Here is a 21,595-nt window from a genome sequence, read left to right as displayed (position 1 = left end):
AAACTTTATTCTTAATGTTTAAAAACTTTGAAGTCTGATTAGAGAAGAGATAAAGAAGTAGTGGAAACAGCTGTGAAGAATCTAAAAAATAAAATACTCTGTGCATGATAAAACAGCTCTGGATTTGGAGTTAGGAGATCATTGGTTTGGTCCTTACTTCTTGTGAATTCCTGGACAAGTACTTTAACATATCTTACCAAATGAAGGAATTGGCTGGAATGTGGACTAGATGATATCTAGGGTTGCTTGTTCTGTCTTCAATATAGAAAAAGGTTTTGGAAGAATTAAGACTAAGATTATATTTCCCCAAGAACACAGGTCGAAACTATGTCTGGGTCAAGCTGTGTGTGTGTGTGTGTTTGCATCAGGGTAGGGGAGGAGGGACAGTAGAGGAAGTAAGGAAATGGAGAGAATGTCTGGAGGATAATGAAAAGTATTTTAATTCCAATATTCCTAGCAGTAGAAAATGTCAGCATTGTTAACAGGTTGTTACATTTTTTTCTTTAAAAAAACAAAAAACAAAAAACAAGAACCAGGCCAAAGTAAAAAGTAAACTAGTTTGATATTAAAATAATTATAATAATTAAATTAATAATTAAATTATTAAAATAATTCTGATCTATGCAATTTTAGGAAGAAGTAAAGCCTGACTTCCCTTAAAGGTCTAAATTTACTTATTTAAGAGGGGAAAATACAATTTATTTATCTCTATACAGGTCAAACTGGTATAACTTAATTAACTTACCTTTCTACCATAAAGACATTGAAAAAAGATGACTCCAACTGACCACACATCAACCTTGTTGGAAATTTTTGGTGGCTCTTTTCCAACTACAAAACACTCAGGAGGTAAATACCTATAGTTTTGGGGGGGGGGATAAAATAAAAGAATGCTTACTAACAATCTGTAACTTATAACCGTCTAAATGTAAAATCTTAGAACTCCCAATTTTATCCATAAACAAATCTGAGAACTTTTATCAATCTAATTATTATTAGAAATTACAATATTCTAATTTGAGTCTAATAAGACTAAAAGAAATCCTCTCCCATCACCCTCCATCAGTGTTTAAATTGTAGGTCATTCTCTTCCTAAAATGTATATCTGTTCAGATGCCTTTTTTGTTTAAACAACCTTAACAGCACTCACTACCAGTAAGACTTCATATCTCGTTTGGAACACAAGACCTATCCTAATATGGCAGCATATTCTATTTCCAAAACCCAAATTCACTATTCTCCCCAGCCACCAAATATCCCCAACACTGGCTAGTCAAAGCAAACTTTGTTTTCCAAATGGTATTTTTAGCTCTGTGATTTTGAATATGACAATCTTTAATGCCTTTCCCAATCACCACAATTCACATGGTGAGCACCTTTTCTTCTCCAGACCAACCTCAACCTCCATAAACCATCTCTGCCTCCCTTCTGGCAAAGTCTGGCCTCTTCCCCACATTGCTAGGGGACTTTAGTGTACACCATTATTATGGCATTAAATTGCAATCACATTAGACTGTAAGCAGCTCAAGGAGCTCTTACTTTTGCAATTTCAATTTCTTTTGCCTGAAATATACCGACTATTCAAAAATGTTTGCTATTCATTTACAAATCCATAGTTTTACATAAAAGGTAAAAAGAAATTTAACACTTCAAGTGATAAGCAAAGATTCATCAGTGATGCAAGCATCACACACTTCAAAAATTAAGATAAACTAAAAATCCTGAAAAGGAATAATATAGCTAAATGGGATCTACTCTTTTATTCTTTAGTTTTAAATACTCAACTATGTCAAAATCATGGCATAATGATTTCAGCATGCTGCTGAACAGAGCTCTTAAAAAATACTTCCAACTTCCTTAAAGTAGAACCACTAAAGATGATCAATAACTTAATTATGAAGTAAATCCCTTCCTACCCTCAAAATCAAGTGAAAAGCAATACTTATCAATAAGTATTTTGTGTAGGTGTATGTTGTATGACTGAAACAAGAATGGCTTTAGTGCAGACAACAAGGGTTTAAGCAAGGAGAGCAGTTGTAGGAATAAATACCAAAGACACTCAGAAAAAAATGAGTCCCAGGGTTTAGAGAATGATGTATGAGACCTGAGAAAGGAGGAGGGGCAAAATTGGTATTCTTCTAAGTGATTCTAACAAATATTTCAAGCTTCTGAAATGAAAGATGACTTAAAATCAACACATACACAAAATTTATAACTATCAATGTTAGATAGAATAGTGTTACTGTACATCCAGTTTACCAATTACATAGCTAAACAACTAAAATGACTGCAAAAACAAACCATTTTTTGAACAGTTTCTATAGGAAATAAACTCCAGGTTCCTACATGGAAATGCCATTACTGTATCTTCTCCCTGCACAGCCCTAAAACATAAGCTTCACTGGCTGATGTCTACTTGTAAGAGGGAAACAATATAGTGGGAGTCTTTATAGAGCAGGAATGATTATTTGATTTTTAAGCTGTTTTCCACAGAATCCAGGGCTCTACCAAGAATTCTTGTTTTTGTGGTTTTATTTTTCAGGATTCTAAGATTTTTGTTGTGAAAAAAGAAGCTCTGTTGTTCTAGGCTATCTGGAAACCCTAAAATCACATTTATGTTTGTAGTCACTATCCTGGTTCAATGAGGTTGAGAGTAGTAAACTTACCTCCCACCAGCACGTCATTTCTTTTACTAAATTGTTTTGAAAACTAAGTTATTTTAAAATTATTTTTACTTGAGTAAGTTATTCTAAAACAGAAAAAAGTTTGTTTTAAATTTTATAGACTATGTACTGCACTTGGGTGAATCTGACAATAAGTCTGAAAATACACACTGAGGTTGTTTTAGTCAACATCTAGGTACTCTGAAGAGATGACATTCATTTAGATTTCTATCTTTGAATCTATGGTTCTATTTAGATTTCTATTTATATTTATGAAGTCAGTAAGAGTCAGCTCCAAGGACCTAGAATATGTCAAATTTATCCCCCAAGATTGTCCACCTCATCTTTAACAAAAACTGCCAACCATAATATCTCTAGAGAGGGCTTGATGCTTACAATTACTGCTTGTACTAGCTTTATTTTTATAAGTATTTATATTCATGATAAACATAAGCCTTACATGATTGAAGAAAATTCATGAATTCTCCATGTTTGGAGTTGCTGTCTGATAGGTACTGAAATTACTTGCTAGTAACATTTTATTCTCTTTCTGGTTTTTGGAGATTTACAGTTAAGAACATATGAGAAAAGAGGATAAGAGAAAAGAACACTAGTCTCTCCCTACTTAGAAGCTTCATCCTTTCATACCTACACTGAAGAAATCTCAAATGTGACATAAATTTGCATAAAAACACTGGGAGAATTACTAATTTAGATAATTTTGCTATTTTTAAGAATACATTTACCAGTAAGTGCCTGCTCCTTGGGAAGTGAGATCCATTCCATCTACACCATAGCTATCATCATCCATAATCTTAGATAGACCAAAATCGGTGATTTTGATTTCTCCACATGCTGTTCCATCTACCAGAAGGATGTTTCCTAAAAACAAAATATGATTCTTTAATGATAACTAGATGAAACATTACCTTTATATTACTTAAGCCCACTTTTGGGAAGTAAATATACATTTAAAATGTGGTGAAATAATTTAAAAAAACCGACCAACTTTTAGTTCTATTAACATGCTATTGAAGTTATAAAAATGAAACCATAAATCATGTTTCTCAGATAACTTATAGTTTAAAAATTATGCTCCTCATAACTTAAAAAAATTATTAAACATATTTCAGTATTTACCTGGCTTAAGATCATAATGTATAATAGGGGGTTTGATCTCATTGAGATATCTTAGTGCATTCACAATCTGCATAACAATGGACCTAGCTTCTTTCTCTGACATTAATTTATGCTGCTTCAGATAGAAATCCAAGTCATTTCCTTCACAGTATTCTAACACTGTACAAAACCTATCAGGGAGAAGAGAAAAAAAATAGATGTAAATTATCCCAAAATTCAGAATTATAATATCAAAATAAAGAATAGTCATATTGTCACAGGATAGGGAAAACAAAATCAAACATATCTTTAACACACAATATGGAAAATAATAACATATTCTAAGGCAAATAATGTATCATTTGAGTAAATTAGTATGTAGAGATTTATTTTAAAAGTTTTCGGATTCAAGGAAGATGGTGATGGAGTAGGTAGGCAGTGCTCAATTCTCTCACAAAAACAATGAAGGAGGGGCAAAAAGTTGTCAGAAGGACTTGCTTTGGGAACCTGTTGACCAGGAGAGAGCTGCACGTCTCCCAGAAGGGGAGGGACAGAAAGATGAGGAAGCTGAAATGAAAATCGTGAGTTACTAACCCCCTGTGGCTAGAATGGCATCCATATCCCAAGCTGGATAGCCAAGATAAAACCCATGGCTCACTGTGGCCAACAGAGAGGGGAATAGATGTCTTCTTCCCTGGGAAAAGGGAGGGTGTGAAAAAAGGCAGAGTGGTTTCTTTTCTGTGAATTTGGTCAGTAGAGACCTCTTTGAATCTTGGCTCTGACTAGAGCAGAATCACCCCAAGTGGAAGTTGAAAGAGACACCTCCAGGAAAAGATTTTCCCACGAGCACCATCTGCTGGCCTTCCGGGAAACCATAAGGAGAAAAACTGCTTTTAGTTTTCTCTTTTCCAAAACCTCTGAGAGCAGACCTGTGCCCAGTTGGTGAGTCCTTGGCCATACACTGATAATTTAAGCTGGGTAATTTTAAAGACTTAGAATAAGTTGAACCAAAAACCAAAGAATAGCTGTGAAACGAAACCACTAGGCAAAAGAGAGAAACTGTCAGAGTAAATTCACCAACATATTCAGATGCAAAAATTACAAGCCATACTAAGAAACAGGAAGAGATGACCCAGACAAAGGAACAAATGGAAAGTACTGATGAGACAAAGGATTTAAGAATATGAATCAATGATAGTCACACGAATCTCTAAAACCAATTCAAGGAGTTGAACAAAAATGTGACTAAGGAGATAAAGAATATTAAGACACTGGGGGAGTCAATGTAGCTCAAATGGTTGAGTGCCTGCTTCCCATGCATGAGGTCCTGGGTTCATCCCCCAGTACCTCCTTAAAAAAAAAAAAAAAAGAAGACTGGGGGAAGCGGATGTGACTCAGGAGATTGGGCTCCCGTCTACCATATGGGAAGGTCTAGGGCTCGATTCCCAGGGCCTCCTGGCAAAGGCAAGCTAGCATGCATGGTGAACTGGCCCGAGTGGAGTGCTGGCCCATGCAGGAGTGCTGGCCTGAGCAGAGAGCTGGCACAGCAAGATGATGCAACAGACAGAGACAAAGAGGAGAAATTGAGTGTCTCTCTCCCAGTCCAGAAAGTCCCAGTATCAGCTCCTGGTGCCACCTAAAGAGAAGACAAACAGACACAAAAGAACCACAGCAAATGGACACAGAGAGCAGACAACAAGGTGGGGGGAGAAATAAATTTAAAAAAAAAAGACACTGAGTAAGAATAAAGAACAATTTAAAAGCTGTAAAGAAAGTAGAAGAGCTTATGGGAATGAATAACATATTGGATGAGATTAAAAAATGCATTAGAGGCATATAATAGCAGATTGGAACTGATGGACAGAATTAGTACAATCAAGGACAAAACATTTAATTTGAAAAGAAGAAAGAAAGAGAAAAGAATGGAAACAATGGAACAAACATACAAGTTAGTGGTATCCCAGAAGGGGAAGAGGATGGAAAAGGGGCAGGAAGAATACTTGAGGAAATAATGACTGAAAACTTCCCAACCCTATGAAAGACAAAAATATTAATATCCAAGATGGACAAAGCACCCCAAACAGAATAAATCTGAAGAGACTTACTCTACACCCACTATTCAGAATGACAACAGAGATAGAGGATTCTAAAAGCAGCGAGAGAAAAGCAAAGCATCACATACAATGAAACCACAATAAGACTAAATGCTGATCTTTCATCTGAAACTATGGAGGCCAGAAGTGGTACGATGATGTATTTAAGGTACCGAGAGAGAAAAATTGTGAGCCAGGAATACTTTAGCTGGCAAAACTGTCCTTCAAATATGGGGGTGAAAGAGAAGGGTTGAGAAGGGGTACTGATGCTTAATGTATATAGAAGTTTTAATTTATTTGACTGTAAAAGTTTGGAAACGAAAAGAGTTGATGGTAACACATTATAGTGAGTAGAACTAACACAACGGATTTATAAATGGGATTGTGGCTAAAAAGGGTAGTCTAGGAATGTAAATGACAATTGAAAGAAAGCTAGAGAATAACCTAGGGACTGCATATCCACCCAGTGGTGTATGAGGATTGTTGTTAATAGTACTAATAAAACAATGTCCTTCAATGAACTAGAATAAATGTACGTCTCTATTGCAACGTGGTAAGAATGTGAAGAAGCATGGGAAAAATACAATTAATGTAACCTACAGACTTCAGTTAACACCAACACCAATAATATTCTTGCATCAATGCCAAAGATGGACTGTGTTAATAATAGGGGGGTATAGAAAAATATACAAAATGTATGCTATAAACCATAGTTAGTGGTAATATTCAGATATTACCTCATACTCTGTAACAAATGTTCTACAATAATGTACTATGATAGTGATGGGGGGTATTGTATGGGAATTACACACATGTGCATGATTGTTTCGTAAGTTCACAACTTCTCTTATTAAAAAAAAAATATTTTTTAAAAAGTGAGAGTGAGAATAAAGTCTTCACACGCAAATAAAAACTGAGAGAGCATGTTATCAATAGATAAGATTTACAAAAGATACTAAAGGGAGTGCTACATCCTGAAAGGAAAAAATAAGAGCAAGGGATTTGGAGAAGAGTGTAGCAATAAAGATTATTAGTAAAAGCAATTTAAAGGGTAAAAAGACAGACAATAGTAAGATATGACAACAGAATGCCAAAGGAAAAAACGAAGTAATGCCTTTATAGTAATAATGCTGAACGTTAATGGATTGAAACCCCCAATCAAAAGACGTGGACTGACAGAATGGATTAAAAAAAAAAAAAGAACCATCTATTGCTGTAAAGAGACTCCCCACAGGGAAACGGACTTGGCCCAGTGGTTAGGGCATCTGTCTACCACATGGGAGGTCCGTGGTTCAAACCCCGGGCCTCCTTGACCCGTGTGGAGGTGGCCCATGCACAGTGCTGATGCGCGCAAGGAGTGCCCTGCCATGCAGGGGTGTCCCCCGCGTAGGGGAGCCCCACGTGCAAAGAGTGCGCCCCGTAAGGAGAGCTGCCCAGCGCGAAAGAAAGTGCAGTCTGCCCAGGAATGGCGCCGCCCACACTTCCCGTGCCGCTGATGACAACAGAAGTGGACAAAGAAACAAGATGCAGCAAATAGACACAGAGAACAGACAACCGGGGGAGGTGGGGGAATTAAATAAATAAATCTTAAAAAAAAAAAAAAAAAAAAAAAAAGACTCACCACAGATAAAAGGACACAACCACATTCAAAGTGAAAAGTTAGAAAAAGATATCCTACTCAAATTGTAATCAGAAAAGATCTGGAGTGCTGATAACGAATACTGGACAGAATAAATTTTAAATGCAAAACTGTTTTAAGAGATGAAGAAGGCTCTCTCTGCCTAGAGAAGCTCACACCAAATCTTGGTGTATATTTCCATTTTTCTCTCCCATTTCTCAGCAAGCTCTGTTCTTTCCCCCATCTCCCAAATAAATTCTTTTGTAAAAAGAGAGAGATAAAGATCATTATATAGTAGTAAAAGGGATAATCCACCAAGAAGAAATAACTATAATAAATATTTATACACCTAACTTGGGTGCCCCAGATACATGAGGCACACACGGGCAAAACTGAAGGGAGAAATTGATGTCCCTACAATAACAGCTGGAGACTTCAATACACCACTCTCAGCTTTGTATAGAACATCTGGACAGAGGATAAATAAGGACACAGAGAGTTTGGTAGTTCATTATAAATGAATTTGACCTAACAGGCATTTATAGAGCATTACACTGCAAAACAGCAGAATATATATTCTTCTCAAGTGCTCATGGATCCTCCTATAGAATCGAACATATATTGGGTCACAAGACAGATCTCAATAAATTTTAAAGACTGGAACCATGCAATACACTTTCTCTGATCATAATGGAATGAAGCTAGAAATGAATATTGGATGGAAAAAGGATTCGAAAATAGAGAATAAACACCACATTCTTAGTGAATCAAAAAATAAATGGCAAGCAACATCAGTAACTATCTAGAGATGAGTGAAAACATGAACATGAAATATCAAAACCTATGGGATACAGCAAAGGCAGTGATGAAAGGGAAATTTACAGTCCTCAATGCTTATATTAATAATGAAAGAGCTAAAATTGAAGACCTAACCACACACTTGGAGGAACTAAAAAAAGAACAGCAAACTAATCTCAAACAAAGCTGAAGGAAAGAAGTAATAAAGAGTAGAAATAAATGAAATTGAGGGAAAACAAAAAAACAAGTGAGAGAATTAACAAAACCAAAAATTGGTTCTTCAAGATCAACAAAATAAATAAGCTAGACTGACAAAGAAAAGAAGAGAGAAGATGAAAATAAATTAAATCAGAAATGAGAGGGGGGGCATTACCACTGACCCCAAAGAAATGAGAGATTGTAAGAGGATACTATGAACAACCGTATGCCAACAAACTAGAAAACAAAGATGAAATGGACAAATTCCAAGAAACACGCAAACTATCTACAGTGACCCTCGAAGAATAGTAGACCTTAACAAACTAATCACAAGAGATTGAAGCAGTCATCAAAAACTTCTTCCAAATGAGAAAAGCCCAGGGGAATCCTACCATTTATTCAATGAATAATTAATACTAATCTTGCTCAAGCCCTTCCAAGAAACTGAACAGAAAGGAACATTACCAAACTTACTCTAAGAAGCCAATATCACTCTAATACCAAAACCAGGTAAAGATATTATGAAAAAACAAAATTACAGACTAATCTCTCTAATGAATATAGAGGCAAAAATCCTCAACAAAGTCCTTGCAAACCAAATCCAAAAGCACATTAAAAGAATTATTCACCACAATCAAGTGGGTTTTATCCAAGCTTTGCAAGAGTGGTTCAACACAAGAAAATCAATTAGTACAACAAACCAACCACCTTAACTGAAAAAGGAAAACCACATGATCCTCTCAATTGATGCAGAAAAGTCATTTGACAAAATATAGCATCCTTTCTTGATAAAAACACCCCAAAAGATAGGAACTGAGGAAGCGCTTCCAAAGGTAAACTTCACAGCTAACATAGTACTTCAACAGTGTAAGACTGAAAGCATTCCCACTGAGACTGGAAACAAGACAAGGATGTTGACTGTCACCACTGCTATTCTATGTTGTGCTAGAAGTTCTAGCTAGAGCAATTAGGCAGGATAAAGAAATAAAAGGCACCCAAATAGGAAAGGAAGAAGTAAAACTTTTGATAGTCACTGATGATATGATCCTCTTATCTAGAAAATCCTGAAAAATACAAAACAAAGCTACTAGAACAGATGAGTTCAGCAAAGTGGCGGGTCAGAAGATTAATATGCAAAAATTAGTAGCTTTTCTATACACTACTGATGGGCAATCTGAGGAGGAAGTCAGAAAAAAATTTCCATTTATAAGTTACTAAAAGAATAAAATATTTAGGAATAAACTTAACCAAGGATATAAAGGACCTGTATTCAGAAAACTACAAAACATTGCTAAAAGAAGCCAAACACGACCTAAATAAGTGGAAGGAACTTCTATGTTCATGGTCTGGAAGACTAAATAGTGTTAAGATGTCAATTCTGGGGAGCAGGTACAGCTTAGTGGTGTGAGTTTCCTGTTTCCCACATGAGGGTCCTGGGTTCAATCCCTGGTACCTCTAAAAAAAACAAGTCCTGTAATATCAAGAGATACTGACTTGAACTATTTATCAGATGGCCACTAATTTTAAAAAAAAAATTCATTTTTACCCAAACTGATTTACAGTGTCAACTCAATCCAATGAAAATCCCAATAGCCTTTTTTGCAGAAATGGAAAAGCCAATTATCAAATTTAATTGGAAGTGTAAGGGCTCCTGAATAGCCAAAATGTCTTAAAAAAGAATGAAGTTGGAGGACTCTCACTTCCAGACTTTAAAGCATATTACTTAGCTACAGTGGTAAAAACAGCATGGTGCTAGCATAAAGACAAAAGATTGACCAATGGAATTGAATCAAGAACTCAGAAATAGACCCTCACCATCTATGGTCAAATAAATTTTGATAATGTTGTCAAGCCCACCCAGCTGGGCCAGAACAGTTTGTTGTTCAACAAACAGTGCTGGGAGAACTGGATAGCCATATCCAAAAGAAAGAAAACTCCTGTTTACACCTTATACAAAAATTACTTCAAAATGGATCAAGGACCTAAATATAAAAGTGACAACCATATAACTCCTAGAAAACAATGTCGGGAAACAGCTTCAAAATCCTGTGGTAGGCAGTAGTTTCTTAAAACATATATCCAAAGCATGAGCAGTGAAAGAAAAAAGATAAATGGAACTGCCTCAAAATTGAATACTTTTGGTCTTCAAAAGACTTTGTCAAGACAGTAAAAAGGCAGCCTACTCAATGGAAAAAAATATTTGGAAACCACATATCCAATAAGGGTTTGATATTCATGTTTTTATATAGAGATCATATAATACAATGATAAAATGACAAGCAACCCAATTAAAAAATGGGCAAAAGACTTGAATAGACATTCCTCCCAAGAGGAAATTCAAATAGTCAAAAATCACATGAAAAAAGTGTTCAACATCACTAGCTGTTAGGGAAATGCAGATCAAAATTTCAATAAGATACCATTTCATACCTTACAGAACAGTCATTAAAAGAAAAAATCCAAAAAACAAACATCCCCCCCCCCCCCCCAGAAAACAAGTGCTGGAGAGAATGCAGAGAAATAGAAACACTTCTTCACTGCTGGTAGGAATTTGGATTGTGTAGCCTCTGTGCAAGTTTGGTGGTTTCTCAAGAATCTGAATAGAGAACTGCCATATGACCCAGCAATCCCGTTACTAGGAATATACATTCACAGTAACTGATATTTGAACACTGATGTTCACAGCAGTATTCACAACTGCTAAAATATGGAAACAGTCCAAGTATCCATCAAACGATGAATGAATCAGCAAAATGCCTGTATACATACGATGGAATACTATTTAGTTGTAAGAAAAAATGAAATTAGGATTGTAGTAGTTTGGTATTATTTATGAATTCCAAGAATTGAACTGGATTATGTTTTTAAATTGGTCTGTTCCTCTGGGTGTATTAGATTCAGGGGTTTCACTCTTAGTTGATTAAATTAAGATGAAGGCTTTCGTTGGGACACATAAGTGGGGCTGGGACTCATATAGAAAATGACAAGGCATTGGAGTTAGTTGGAGTTTTACTGCTAGAGTCCGGGAAACTAAATACACAGAGAAGCAGATACTTGAGGAAAAAGAGAAGGCTCCATTAGATATGGCAGATGCCCCAGGAAAATGAGCCATTTGCCTGATAGTCTACAGCTCACCTTGTGGAGAAAACAGAGCAGCTGAGCCCAGAGAGGAAGGAGCCCTGGGAGAGAGCAAAGACATCCTAGGCTACAGCTGATATTAGAAGAAGCTGGGACCACAGAGCCAAAGGGGAAGAGGGAAGCTGAACCTGTGTAGATGTTGGCAGCCATCTTGCTCCAACATGTGGCAACAGACTTTGGTGAGGGAAGTAACTTAAATGCTTTATAGCTTGGTAATTAAGCTTTTACCCCAAATAACTACCCTTTTATAAAAGCCAACAGATTTCTGGTATTTTGCATCAGCACCCCTTTGGCTGACTAATACAGGGATGCATGACTACATGGATGAAACTCGAGGATATTATGTTAAATGAAATATGCCAGGCAGAAAAGGACAAATACTGTATGTTCTCACTAATATGAACTAAATACAATGAGTAATCTCATGGAGGTAAACTCTATAGTATAGGTTAACTAGGAAATAGAATGTGGGTTGTGAGTAGAAGCTGGTGCTTAATATTTGTAGAAATTTTAATAAGATTTATTATAAAAGCATAGAAATGAATAGAGTTGATGGTAAAAATTATAGTGAGTATAAGTAACACTGCTAATTTATAAATGAGATTGTGGCTGAAAGGGGTAGTCTGTGGACATAAATGCCACCTGAAAGGAAACTAGAGGATAATCTATGGCAGGGGTTCTTAACAAGGAGTCAGTTACCTAGAATTCAAATTAAAAAAAACCATTATCCTTGTGGGTATGTGTTGGTGTGGGTGTGATATATTTATTAAATAATACACAGTATAGTGTGGCTTTAGTAAGGGGTCCGTGGTTTTCACCTGATTGGCAAAGGGGTCTGTGGAACAAAAAAGGTTAAGAACCCCAGATCTAGGGAATGTATAACAATGATTTCAGCGGTGGATGAAGACTGTGGTTAATGGGGAACAGGTGTAGCTCAGTGGTTAAGCACCTACTTCCCATGCATGTGGTCCCAGGTTCAATACCTGGTACCTCATTAAAAAAAAAAAGACTTTGGTTAACAATATAAATATAAGAATGGTCTTATTTCACAAAGTGTTAGGAATATGGTGATATATGGGAAAATTACAACTAATGTAACTTATGGATGATAGTCAGAAATACTATAGTATTTTTATAGCAATGGCAAATAAGATATATCAATTTTAGGTCAACAATGTTGGGATATAAGAGAAAATAGGATATTTCCTTTTGGAGTAATGAAAACGTTCTAAAATTGCCTGAGGTGGGAAGAGAATGTGGCTCAACAGATAGAGCGTCCGCCGATCATATAGGAGGTCCAGAGTTAGGTACCCAGGGCCTCCTGGCCCGTGTGGTAAGCTGGCCCACGGGCAGTGCTGCCGCAAGCAAGGAGTGCAATGCCACGCAGGGGTGCCCCATGCGTAGTGATGCCCTGCAAGGAGATATACCCTGCATGAAAAATGCAGCCAGCCCAGAAGTGGCGCTGCACATATGGAAAGCTGATGCAGCAAGATGATGCAACAAAGAGACAATGATTCCCGGTGCAGCCTAACAAGAATGCAAGCGGACACAGAAGAACACACAGTGAATGGACAGAAAGAGCAGACAACAGTGGCGGGGGGGGGGGGGGGGGGATGGACGGTGAAAGGGAGAGAAATAAAATAAATCTTTAAAAAATACTAATAATAAGATAAAATTGACTGAGGTGATGACAGCACAACTCTGTGATGAAAATGAGAGCCACTGAGTGGCTGTACAAAATGGACTGTACAAAACATGGGACTATATAACCCAGGGGATCCAGTGGTGGAAGACGGACTGTGGTGAAAAGAAGTATGACATTGTTTCTCATGAATTGTAACAAATACATAATACTAATAAAGGGTATTAATAATTGGGTGGGTTGGGGGGAAAATACACCAAATGTTGATATGAGAGCTACAGTTAGAAGTAATATTTTGATGAATGCTCTTTCATAGTTAGTAACAAAAGTTTCACAACAGTGCGAAGTATTGTTGGTGGAGTGATCTATAAGAACCCTATATGATGATATGCATGTTAGTTTTCTAAGTTCATAAGTTTTATCGTATACTTATTGTTTATGTATGTTCATATATCAATGACATATGTTAAGAAAATTTTATTAAATAAAAAGAAATAATGAAGAGTTTTCTATATATAGATATCGCATGTATTTAGTTTCCTTCAGGTCTCAGATACTTTATTTAATGTCTTTAAAACTTTTTAAAAAATTATATTCACTTACGTGTCTGTATCCAAGGAAAAATAATCATAGAGTTTAACTATTCTGGGGTGATCCAGTTCTTTGTGTATTCTATACTCTCTGCAGGCATGCCTAAGGGAAGAGAATACATTAATTCTCTATGATCATAAAGAAATTTCAATTTATAAGAACTATAAAATACTAATATATACTTGTGGTAGTTTTCTTTCTTCTCATCTCTCCAGCTTTTATTAAGCTGATGTATCTTCACAGCAGCATATCTTTGTTCATAAAGGTCAAAAGCCTAGGATTCAAAGCAAAGAACAGTTAAGATCAAAGACCAACTGAATAGTTGAAGAGATTATTATTTTGCTGATAATTTTAACAATAAAACAGAATTATAATATACACCTCAATATTCAGGGTTTATCCCTGCCAAGACTATATGTAGTTCTGCTAAACATAAATATATATACATATTTCAATGATACACTTATTATCAGAAATGAGGGGAAATGGATGTGGCTCAACCAACTGGGGTCCTGTCTACCACATAGGAGGTCCAGGGTTCTATGCCCAGGGCCTCCTGGTGAGGGCAAGCTGGCCCATGTGGAGTGCCTGCCCATGCAGGAACGTGGCTCCACTCAGGAGTGCTGCCCTGTGTGGGAATGCTGCCTCATGTGAGAAAAGCAGCCCCATGCAGGAGTGCCCGTCAACGCAGAGAGCTGGAGCAGCATGATGATGCAACAAGAGATACAGGAGAGAAAATAAGAAGACGTAGCAGAACAGGGAGCTGAGGTGTTGCAAGAGAGTAATCGCCTCTCTCCTAATCCGCAAGGTACCAGGATCGGTTCCCAAAATCACCTAATGAGAATAAGAGCAGGCACAGAAGAACACACAGTGAATGGACACAGAGAGCAGATAATGGGGGGAACAATGGTGGGGCGGGGGGCAGGGAGAAATAAAATAAAAAATAATAAATCTTAAAAAAAAAAAAAGAAATGAGATGTAAATTCTGTGGTGAAATATCTGAGAACATTCCACCTTAATGTGAATTTTCACATCTATGTTTTATAAATCCAATACATTAGATTAAGATAAAAAAAAATAAAGCTATTTGTTTTTGTTAGGATCTGCTCCTCTTTACTGGCAATAGCCTTAGCAGCAAGAAAACTGATGGCTTTTAATGCTTTTAGTTGGCTGGATAAAGCAAACTTTTTACCTGTCTTTTCTTGGCAAACTCCTACTCCTTTTCCAGTTCCTTGAAAATTGACAGGTTTCTAACAACTTTCCACTGTTTTAAAAATTCTAAAATTTTATTATGTACAAAAGTAGATGGAATAATACAATGAAACCTCTTCTGTGCCTACCCTCCAGTTTCAAAAATTATCAATATTTTGTCCTTTTTGTCTCTTCTATTCCCCATGTTTTTTTTTCCTGAAGTTTTTAAAGAAAACCCCAGGCAATATAAAATCTCACCATAAATACTCAGTATTTAGCTCTAAAGCTATATGGCATTAAAAAAAACAAAACATAACCATAATGCTATCATCACACCCAACTACATCAATAATAATCTCTTACTCTTATCTAATATCCTGTCTGTCTTCAGTTTTCCCAGGTTGTCCTGAAAAAAGGTTTTTATATTTGGTTTGTTCAAATCATCAGCTTGATTCTTAATGAATGGTATTCTGAGACTTCACATATTTATAAATGATGTTTAACACTGAATGGTTAAAGAAAGATTTAATAATTTAGGTTTCACTGTGATTTTTATATAATGGTATCCCTTTAAAAAGCTACTTAAAAACTTGCATATTATCAATAGTAAAATAAGGTCTCAAGTCCCCCCTCCCCATTAATTTAACCTAAAAACAAGCAGTAGGGTTAAAACAGTATAATAGTGCTTTGTCACAAAATTTTGAAAGCATGAGAGCAGACATAATATAGGATGTTGTAGTTAAGAATGTTTGCTTTGGAAGCCAGATGAATTTATTAGCTGACTGACTTTGTGCTAATAATTACCCTGAACCTCAGTCTTTTATAAAACCTGGGTTGAGAGGATTAAATGTGGGGTAAAACAAAGTGATTAAAATAATACATGGGGGAAGTGGATTTTGGGTCAACGGATAGAAGATCTGCCTACCACACGGGAGGTCCAAGGTTCAAACCCAGGGCCTCCTGACCCGTGTGGAGCTGGCCCATGCGCAGTAATGACATGCACAAGGAGTGCCCTGCCACGCAGGGGTGTCCCCGGCATAGGGGAGCCCCACGCACAAGGAGTGCGCCCAGTAAGGAGAGCCGCCCAGTGCGAAAAAGGTGCAGCCTGCCCAGGAGTGGCTCCGTACACACAGAGAGCTGATGCAGCAAGATGATTCAATAAAAAGAGACACAGATTCCCAGGGCTGCTGACAAGAATACAAGTGAAGGGAAGCGGACTTGGCCCAATGGATAGGGTGTCCACCTACCACATGGGAGGTCCGTGGTTCAAACCCCGGGCCTCCTTGACCTATGTAGAGCTGGCCCATGCGCAGTGCTGTTGTGTGCAAGGATGCCGTGCCATGCAGGGGTGTCCCCGCGTAGGGGAGCCCCACACGCAAGGAGTGCGCCCTGAAAGGAGAGCCGCTCAGCGCGAAAGAAAGTTCAGCCTGCCCAGGAACTGCACACACGGAGAGCTGACACCACAAGATGACGCAACAAAAAGAAACACAAGATTCCCGTGCAGCTGATGACAACAACAGAAGCGGACAAAAAAAAAAAAAAATGCAGCAAATAGACACAAAGAACAGACAACTGGGGCAGGGTGGGGCAGGGCAGGGGGGAGGAAGGGGAGAGAAATAAATAAATCTTTAAGAAAAAAGAATACAAGTGGACACAGAAGAACACACAGAGAACACACATCTGGTGGGGGGGCGGAATAAATTTTTAAAAAATCTTTAAAAAAAAAAAGAATACATGGTTCCTAGTAAATATCCAATAAACATTAGCTAATTACATTAATATGAATAAAGATTAAGTTTAGGAAACAGAAAAGAATAAAAACAATAATATAAGCTACCATAAGAGAAAAAGCAAAAAAGTATAAAAATTCAAAGGCAACCATAATAAGGGAAAACAAAGAAATATTTAAGTATATAATAAAAAGTTCCTGCAAGTGTAAGAGTGATTATAATAAATTAACATATCTTTCTCCTAAAATTAGGTGAGTGGGAGTATACCCTCCCATAAGGCGAATAGAGTAATAGTTTAGCAACCTATTTAAAATCTTCCACCTTGGTATTGATGTAAGTCTGTATTTCTTGATTCATAATTTGCTTTTTTTTGTTTCTCAATGGACATGGCAATCATGAAAAGGCTTTTAAAGGGCTGGAGAGACCTATAGTTAGTATTCAGGTTAGCAGAGAAAGATCTCAAATCAACAGGCCCCAATCTACACTTTTAAGCTTCTATTTACGTATTGTCTTCAACTTCCTGTCTATAGGACTAAAAACAGTCAAAATACTATTGGGCAGTGGCAGAGGGCTCTCACAAAAGCTATAAGATGGGTCACTTTTAATTACACCAATGATAATTGTACTTCTGGTGATTTTTAGATCCTTGTTAAATTATTTTTATATTCAAGGTGAGCCATTATGATCTTCTTTTCTATCTTGTAGCCTGCGTAAACCAACTTCAACCATTAAGAGTCTGAGGATCAACTACCTCTAGAATCAGAGAAACAGGAATTGGAAGAGATCTCAAAGATCATTCTTGATGGGTGAGAAGATGGGGCCCATTGACATTTAATGACTTGTCCAAGTTGATAAAACAAAACTATAACAAAATAGCAAATGCTTGTGAAGCGGATGTGACTCAAGTGATTGGGCTCCTGCCTTCCATATGGGCAGTCCAGGGTGGGACTCACAGGGCCTCATGGTGAAGGCAAGCTGGCCCATGCAGTGAGCTGGCCTGAGAGCTGAGAGCTGGTGGACAGATGGCACAGCAAGATGATGCAACAGAGAGACAGAGACACAGAGGAGACACAATAAGAGATGCCGCACACCAGGGAGCTGAGGTGGCGCAAGGGATTGAGCACCTCTCTCCTACTCTGGAAGTTCCCAGAATCGGTTCCTGGTGCTGCCTAAAGAGAAAACAAGCAGACACAGAAGAATGAATGCACAGCGAATGGACACAAGAGAGCTGACAATGTGATGTGTGTGTGTGTGAGTGCGTGTATAAATAAATCTGAAAAACAAAAAAAAAGTAAATGGTTGAACCAAGATCAGAATTGATATTCTCTAACTCAAAACCTCATAATTTTTCCCAGAGTCAGAACTAGAATAAAGGTCATCCTAGGTAATCTACAAAGACATAGTTCCTTGTCTCAAAGTACAGGGAGATTTCTAACAATAACAGCAGGAATCAGGGACTGGTTATATGTTGAGGGAAAGAAGTTGAGGAAAAGGAAAGAGTGAAGGATGGCTTCTATGTTTTTCACTTGAAGGACCAGGCAGATGAATGGCAATGCTACCTACTGAAGTAGGAAGCTGTGTTAGAAGGAGTTTTGGAGTAGAGGAAAATGATGACCTTTATTTCAGACACAAGTTTGCATTACCTACAATGCATCCATGTGATGTGAATAGGTAAATTAGATATTCAAGTATGGAGTTCAAAAAGAAAAGTGTGGACTAGAAGTTAAGTCACTTAAATATATATATCTTCAAAAAAAAATACAGTTTACAAAACTGATGGGGTGGGGGGTGGGGAACGGGGTATATGGGAACCTCTTATGTTTTTTATGTTTTACATTTTTAAATGTAACGTTCTTTGTGAAGATGCAGCAAATAGACACAGAGAACAGACAACCGGGGTGGGGTGGGAAGGGGAGAGAAATAAATAAATAAATAAATCTTTTTTAAAAATTTGAATATTAATGAACCTTAATGTTAACTAGGTATTAAGTATCAGAGAGACCCTGCAGGTACAAGTACAGTCTCTAGACTCCTGAGATAGGACAATGTAAACCATCATAAACTCTTTTTAGAATAAGAGTCAGGACATAAAATTAGTTATAAAATCATAAAATTAACACACAAAAGATAAGTATTTCTTCTTAACCATGTACTCCTGAATCTTTGTTATATTAGTCTGAAAAATAGATTAAAATTTACATTACCTTATATACTTCACTAAAGCCACCTCTACCAAGCAGATGAAGTAATAAATATCTTTCATTTAATGTTGGGTGATCTTTGAACCTTAAGTAGGGGGGGAAACATTCAGGCATGTTAAAACACACACTAAAGGTTTCTTCTACATTAAAGTTCCACTCTCTTATTCTACTCTTAGCTCTTTCTTTCTTAGTTACTCTACTGCCAATTTCAAATTCCATTCCATAATTTTTTGTCTTTCTCTACTATTTCTCTATCACCCATCTACGGCTTTAGTGCACAGAGCTTAACTTTTACAGCTAAATATTCAGGTTGAATGACAAATTATAGCATTCCCATAAAGACCTAACAAACACTACACTGATGTAAGCTTTATGAAATTCTGTATCAATTCAGCAGGAATTACTTCTCTTGAAAAATATATTTCTATATTGGGAGTTATAGTTAATCAAGATTTTAAAGTGTTGATACATGATTTAAAATAATGTATAATAAACTGAACTTCCTCCTGATTAAATTTTACTGTCATTGGACTTCTTCAAGATAAAATTTTAATTCCCAATTCAGAAAGTACAAACTCTTAAAAAACTTAAAAACTGAAAAACAAAAAAACTCATTCATAATATACTATTCTTATTTGTTAACATTTATTGCACCTATTAATTATTAAGCAGTTACATGCATTAAATCATTTAATTCCCAGCTAGCCCTAGGAAAAAGGCCCTGCTAACATTATGAGGCATAAAAATTTATATGAAAGTCTTTTTTTTTTTTTCACTTTTGAAAGTCAAACACAGTATTTCCTTGTGGGAGTGGTGGTGTGCAGAGAGAATTTATAAGAAACTGTGAAACACAAATGACTTACTGTGAATTATCTTCATTGTTTATTCTTTTGAGTTCCCGAATATGAAGATTTCTGACTCTTTCCAAACGTTCAAGTTCTGCCTGGATTTCTGCCTCTTCCTGAAAATAAAGAAAGGGGACTATAACAAGCTCAATTTATTTGTGATATAAAAAAAGATATTTTTAACCATTCACCAATCTTTATAGTGATGAAAAGATTATAAAGAACCACTGATTAAAAAAGAATCACTGTTCTTTCCAATGCCTGAAAGATGGAAAGAGATAAGGCAAAAGTCTATTTCAAGAAATCATCCTCCACACAAAAATCTCTATATAATGAGATACTGAGATTTATTCTGTACTACAAAGAAATTTATTTTTATAATGTCTAAACTGAAAGAGGCCTTCAAGGTAGTCAAACTGACATACAACACAAAATGAGCTGAAAATTTTATTTCTGGTTCCTCTACATTTTAATTTAAAAGGTTGTAATCTACTGCTATAAAAAACAAAGACAAAAATGAAATGAAGATATTTTACTACAGCTAAAAGGAAGAAGACAGAATCACTGATAATTCCAAGACTTTAGAACATTTAGAACATATAAACACAAACTGACCACTCATTTTAGATAAATCCCACCATAATCTTAAAGAGACATTAAAACAAAAATAGTGTGAATTGCTGTGATAAATCTTCAGTGAGCAGAGCAGGTGTATGCAAATCCCCCCAAAATTTACTTTAATATTAATTTAGTATAAAAATTTTGATAAATACATTTTTCATGTCTCAAAAAAGACAATTTTTACAACTTTTTACCAAACACCAAAAAAATAAGCAAACATAATCACCCATGTACACATACATTTTGATTTGTCAAAATAAATTTGAATATTATTTTAAGGATGGTTAAGAATATATCAAATTTCAGTGGAAAGTTCTAGAAATGCCCAATTTTATAATATTTTTGAATAAATATCTGTTGAGCGAATACAGATTACATTGGCCTAAATGTGTGCCTGCTACAATTATAAATCTAGACCATATGGAACAGAGGATATTTTTTTAATAGTGCATTTAAATATTTCTCTATCCCATTAATGCCTTCCCCCCATTTCTTTTAGTAATTCATCTGATATTTTAAAATTATCCTTTCCCTTAAAAAATTAATTCTGAAATTGACTTTAAAAAAACAAATATTCATTCCATTCAAAGACAGATAAAGTCTATTACATCTTTATCTAAGGCTTAAACTGACAGGAATATTCTAAGTATTTCTGAAGAAAAATTAGATCTTCACAGATTATATTAAAATAAAGTTCATTCATTTGCTGCAGAAATTTAATGTAGATTAGACATTAGATGACAAATAGAAACCTTCAAAATAAATTCAAATGGAGATTATCCTTTCTTGATTTTTTGGGAAATTTTTTCTAAAATAGATTCACTAAATAAAATGATATTTCCTCATATAACATGCCGTTACTTAAATAATCCTAATGTTAATGAGAAAAAAACCCCATAACATTCTAGAGATTCAATCACTGGAGAGTCTTAGAAGGACAGGGAATAAAAATAGAAGTTTTGGAACAATAAACTCCAAACATAGCTTAAAATAAGGGAAAAAAACAACTGGTCTTATCAAGGTATGCCCATGAGTATGAATGAATTAAAATTAATTATACAATAGAACCTGGAAAGTGGTAACTTTTTCTCTTCCTGTTACTTTTCATTAGTTTGATTCTTACACATGTAGGGAGCTGATAAACATC

General features: G+C 36.1%; 1 protein-coding gene across 1 annotated transcript in view; it reads right to left on the bottom strand.

Moving 5' to 3' along the window:
• TLK1 (tousled like kinase 1) overlaps window positions 1–21,595 on the bottom strand; it is a 141,849-nt gene that overhangs the window by 5,719 nt on the left and 114,535 nt on the right. The window contains exons 13-19 of the mRNA XM_058300657.1: window positions 19,846–19,943; window positions 18,986–19,067; window positions 14,043–14,134; window positions 13,873–13,962; window positions 3,804–3,973; window positions 3,410–3,545; window positions 746–857 (exon numbers count right to left, since the gene is read on the bottom strand). Coding sequence (XP_058156640.1) covers window positions 746–857; window positions 3,410–3,545; window positions 3,804–3,973; window positions 13,873–13,962; window positions 14,043–14,134; window positions 18,986–19,067; window positions 19,846–19,943 — 780 coding nt within the window. The remainder of the gene's footprint in view (window positions 1–745; window positions 858–3,409; window positions 3,546–3,803; window positions 3,974–13,872; window positions 13,963–14,042; window positions 14,135–18,985; window positions 19,068–19,845; window positions 19,944–21,595) is intronic.

The sequence above is a fragment of the Dasypus novemcinctus genome, chromosome 7 (genome assembly GCF_030445035.2).
Source record: "Dasypus novemcinctus isolate mDasNov1 chromosome 7, mDasNov1.1.hap2, whole genome shotgun sequence".
NCBI classification, from domain to species: domain Eukaryota; kingdom Metazoa; phylum Chordata; class Mammalia; order Cingulata; family Dasypodidae; genus Dasypus; species Dasypus novemcinctus.
The sequence above is the reverse complement of the archived record's forward strand: the minus strand, read 5'-3'. Positions and strand labels throughout refer to the sequence as shown.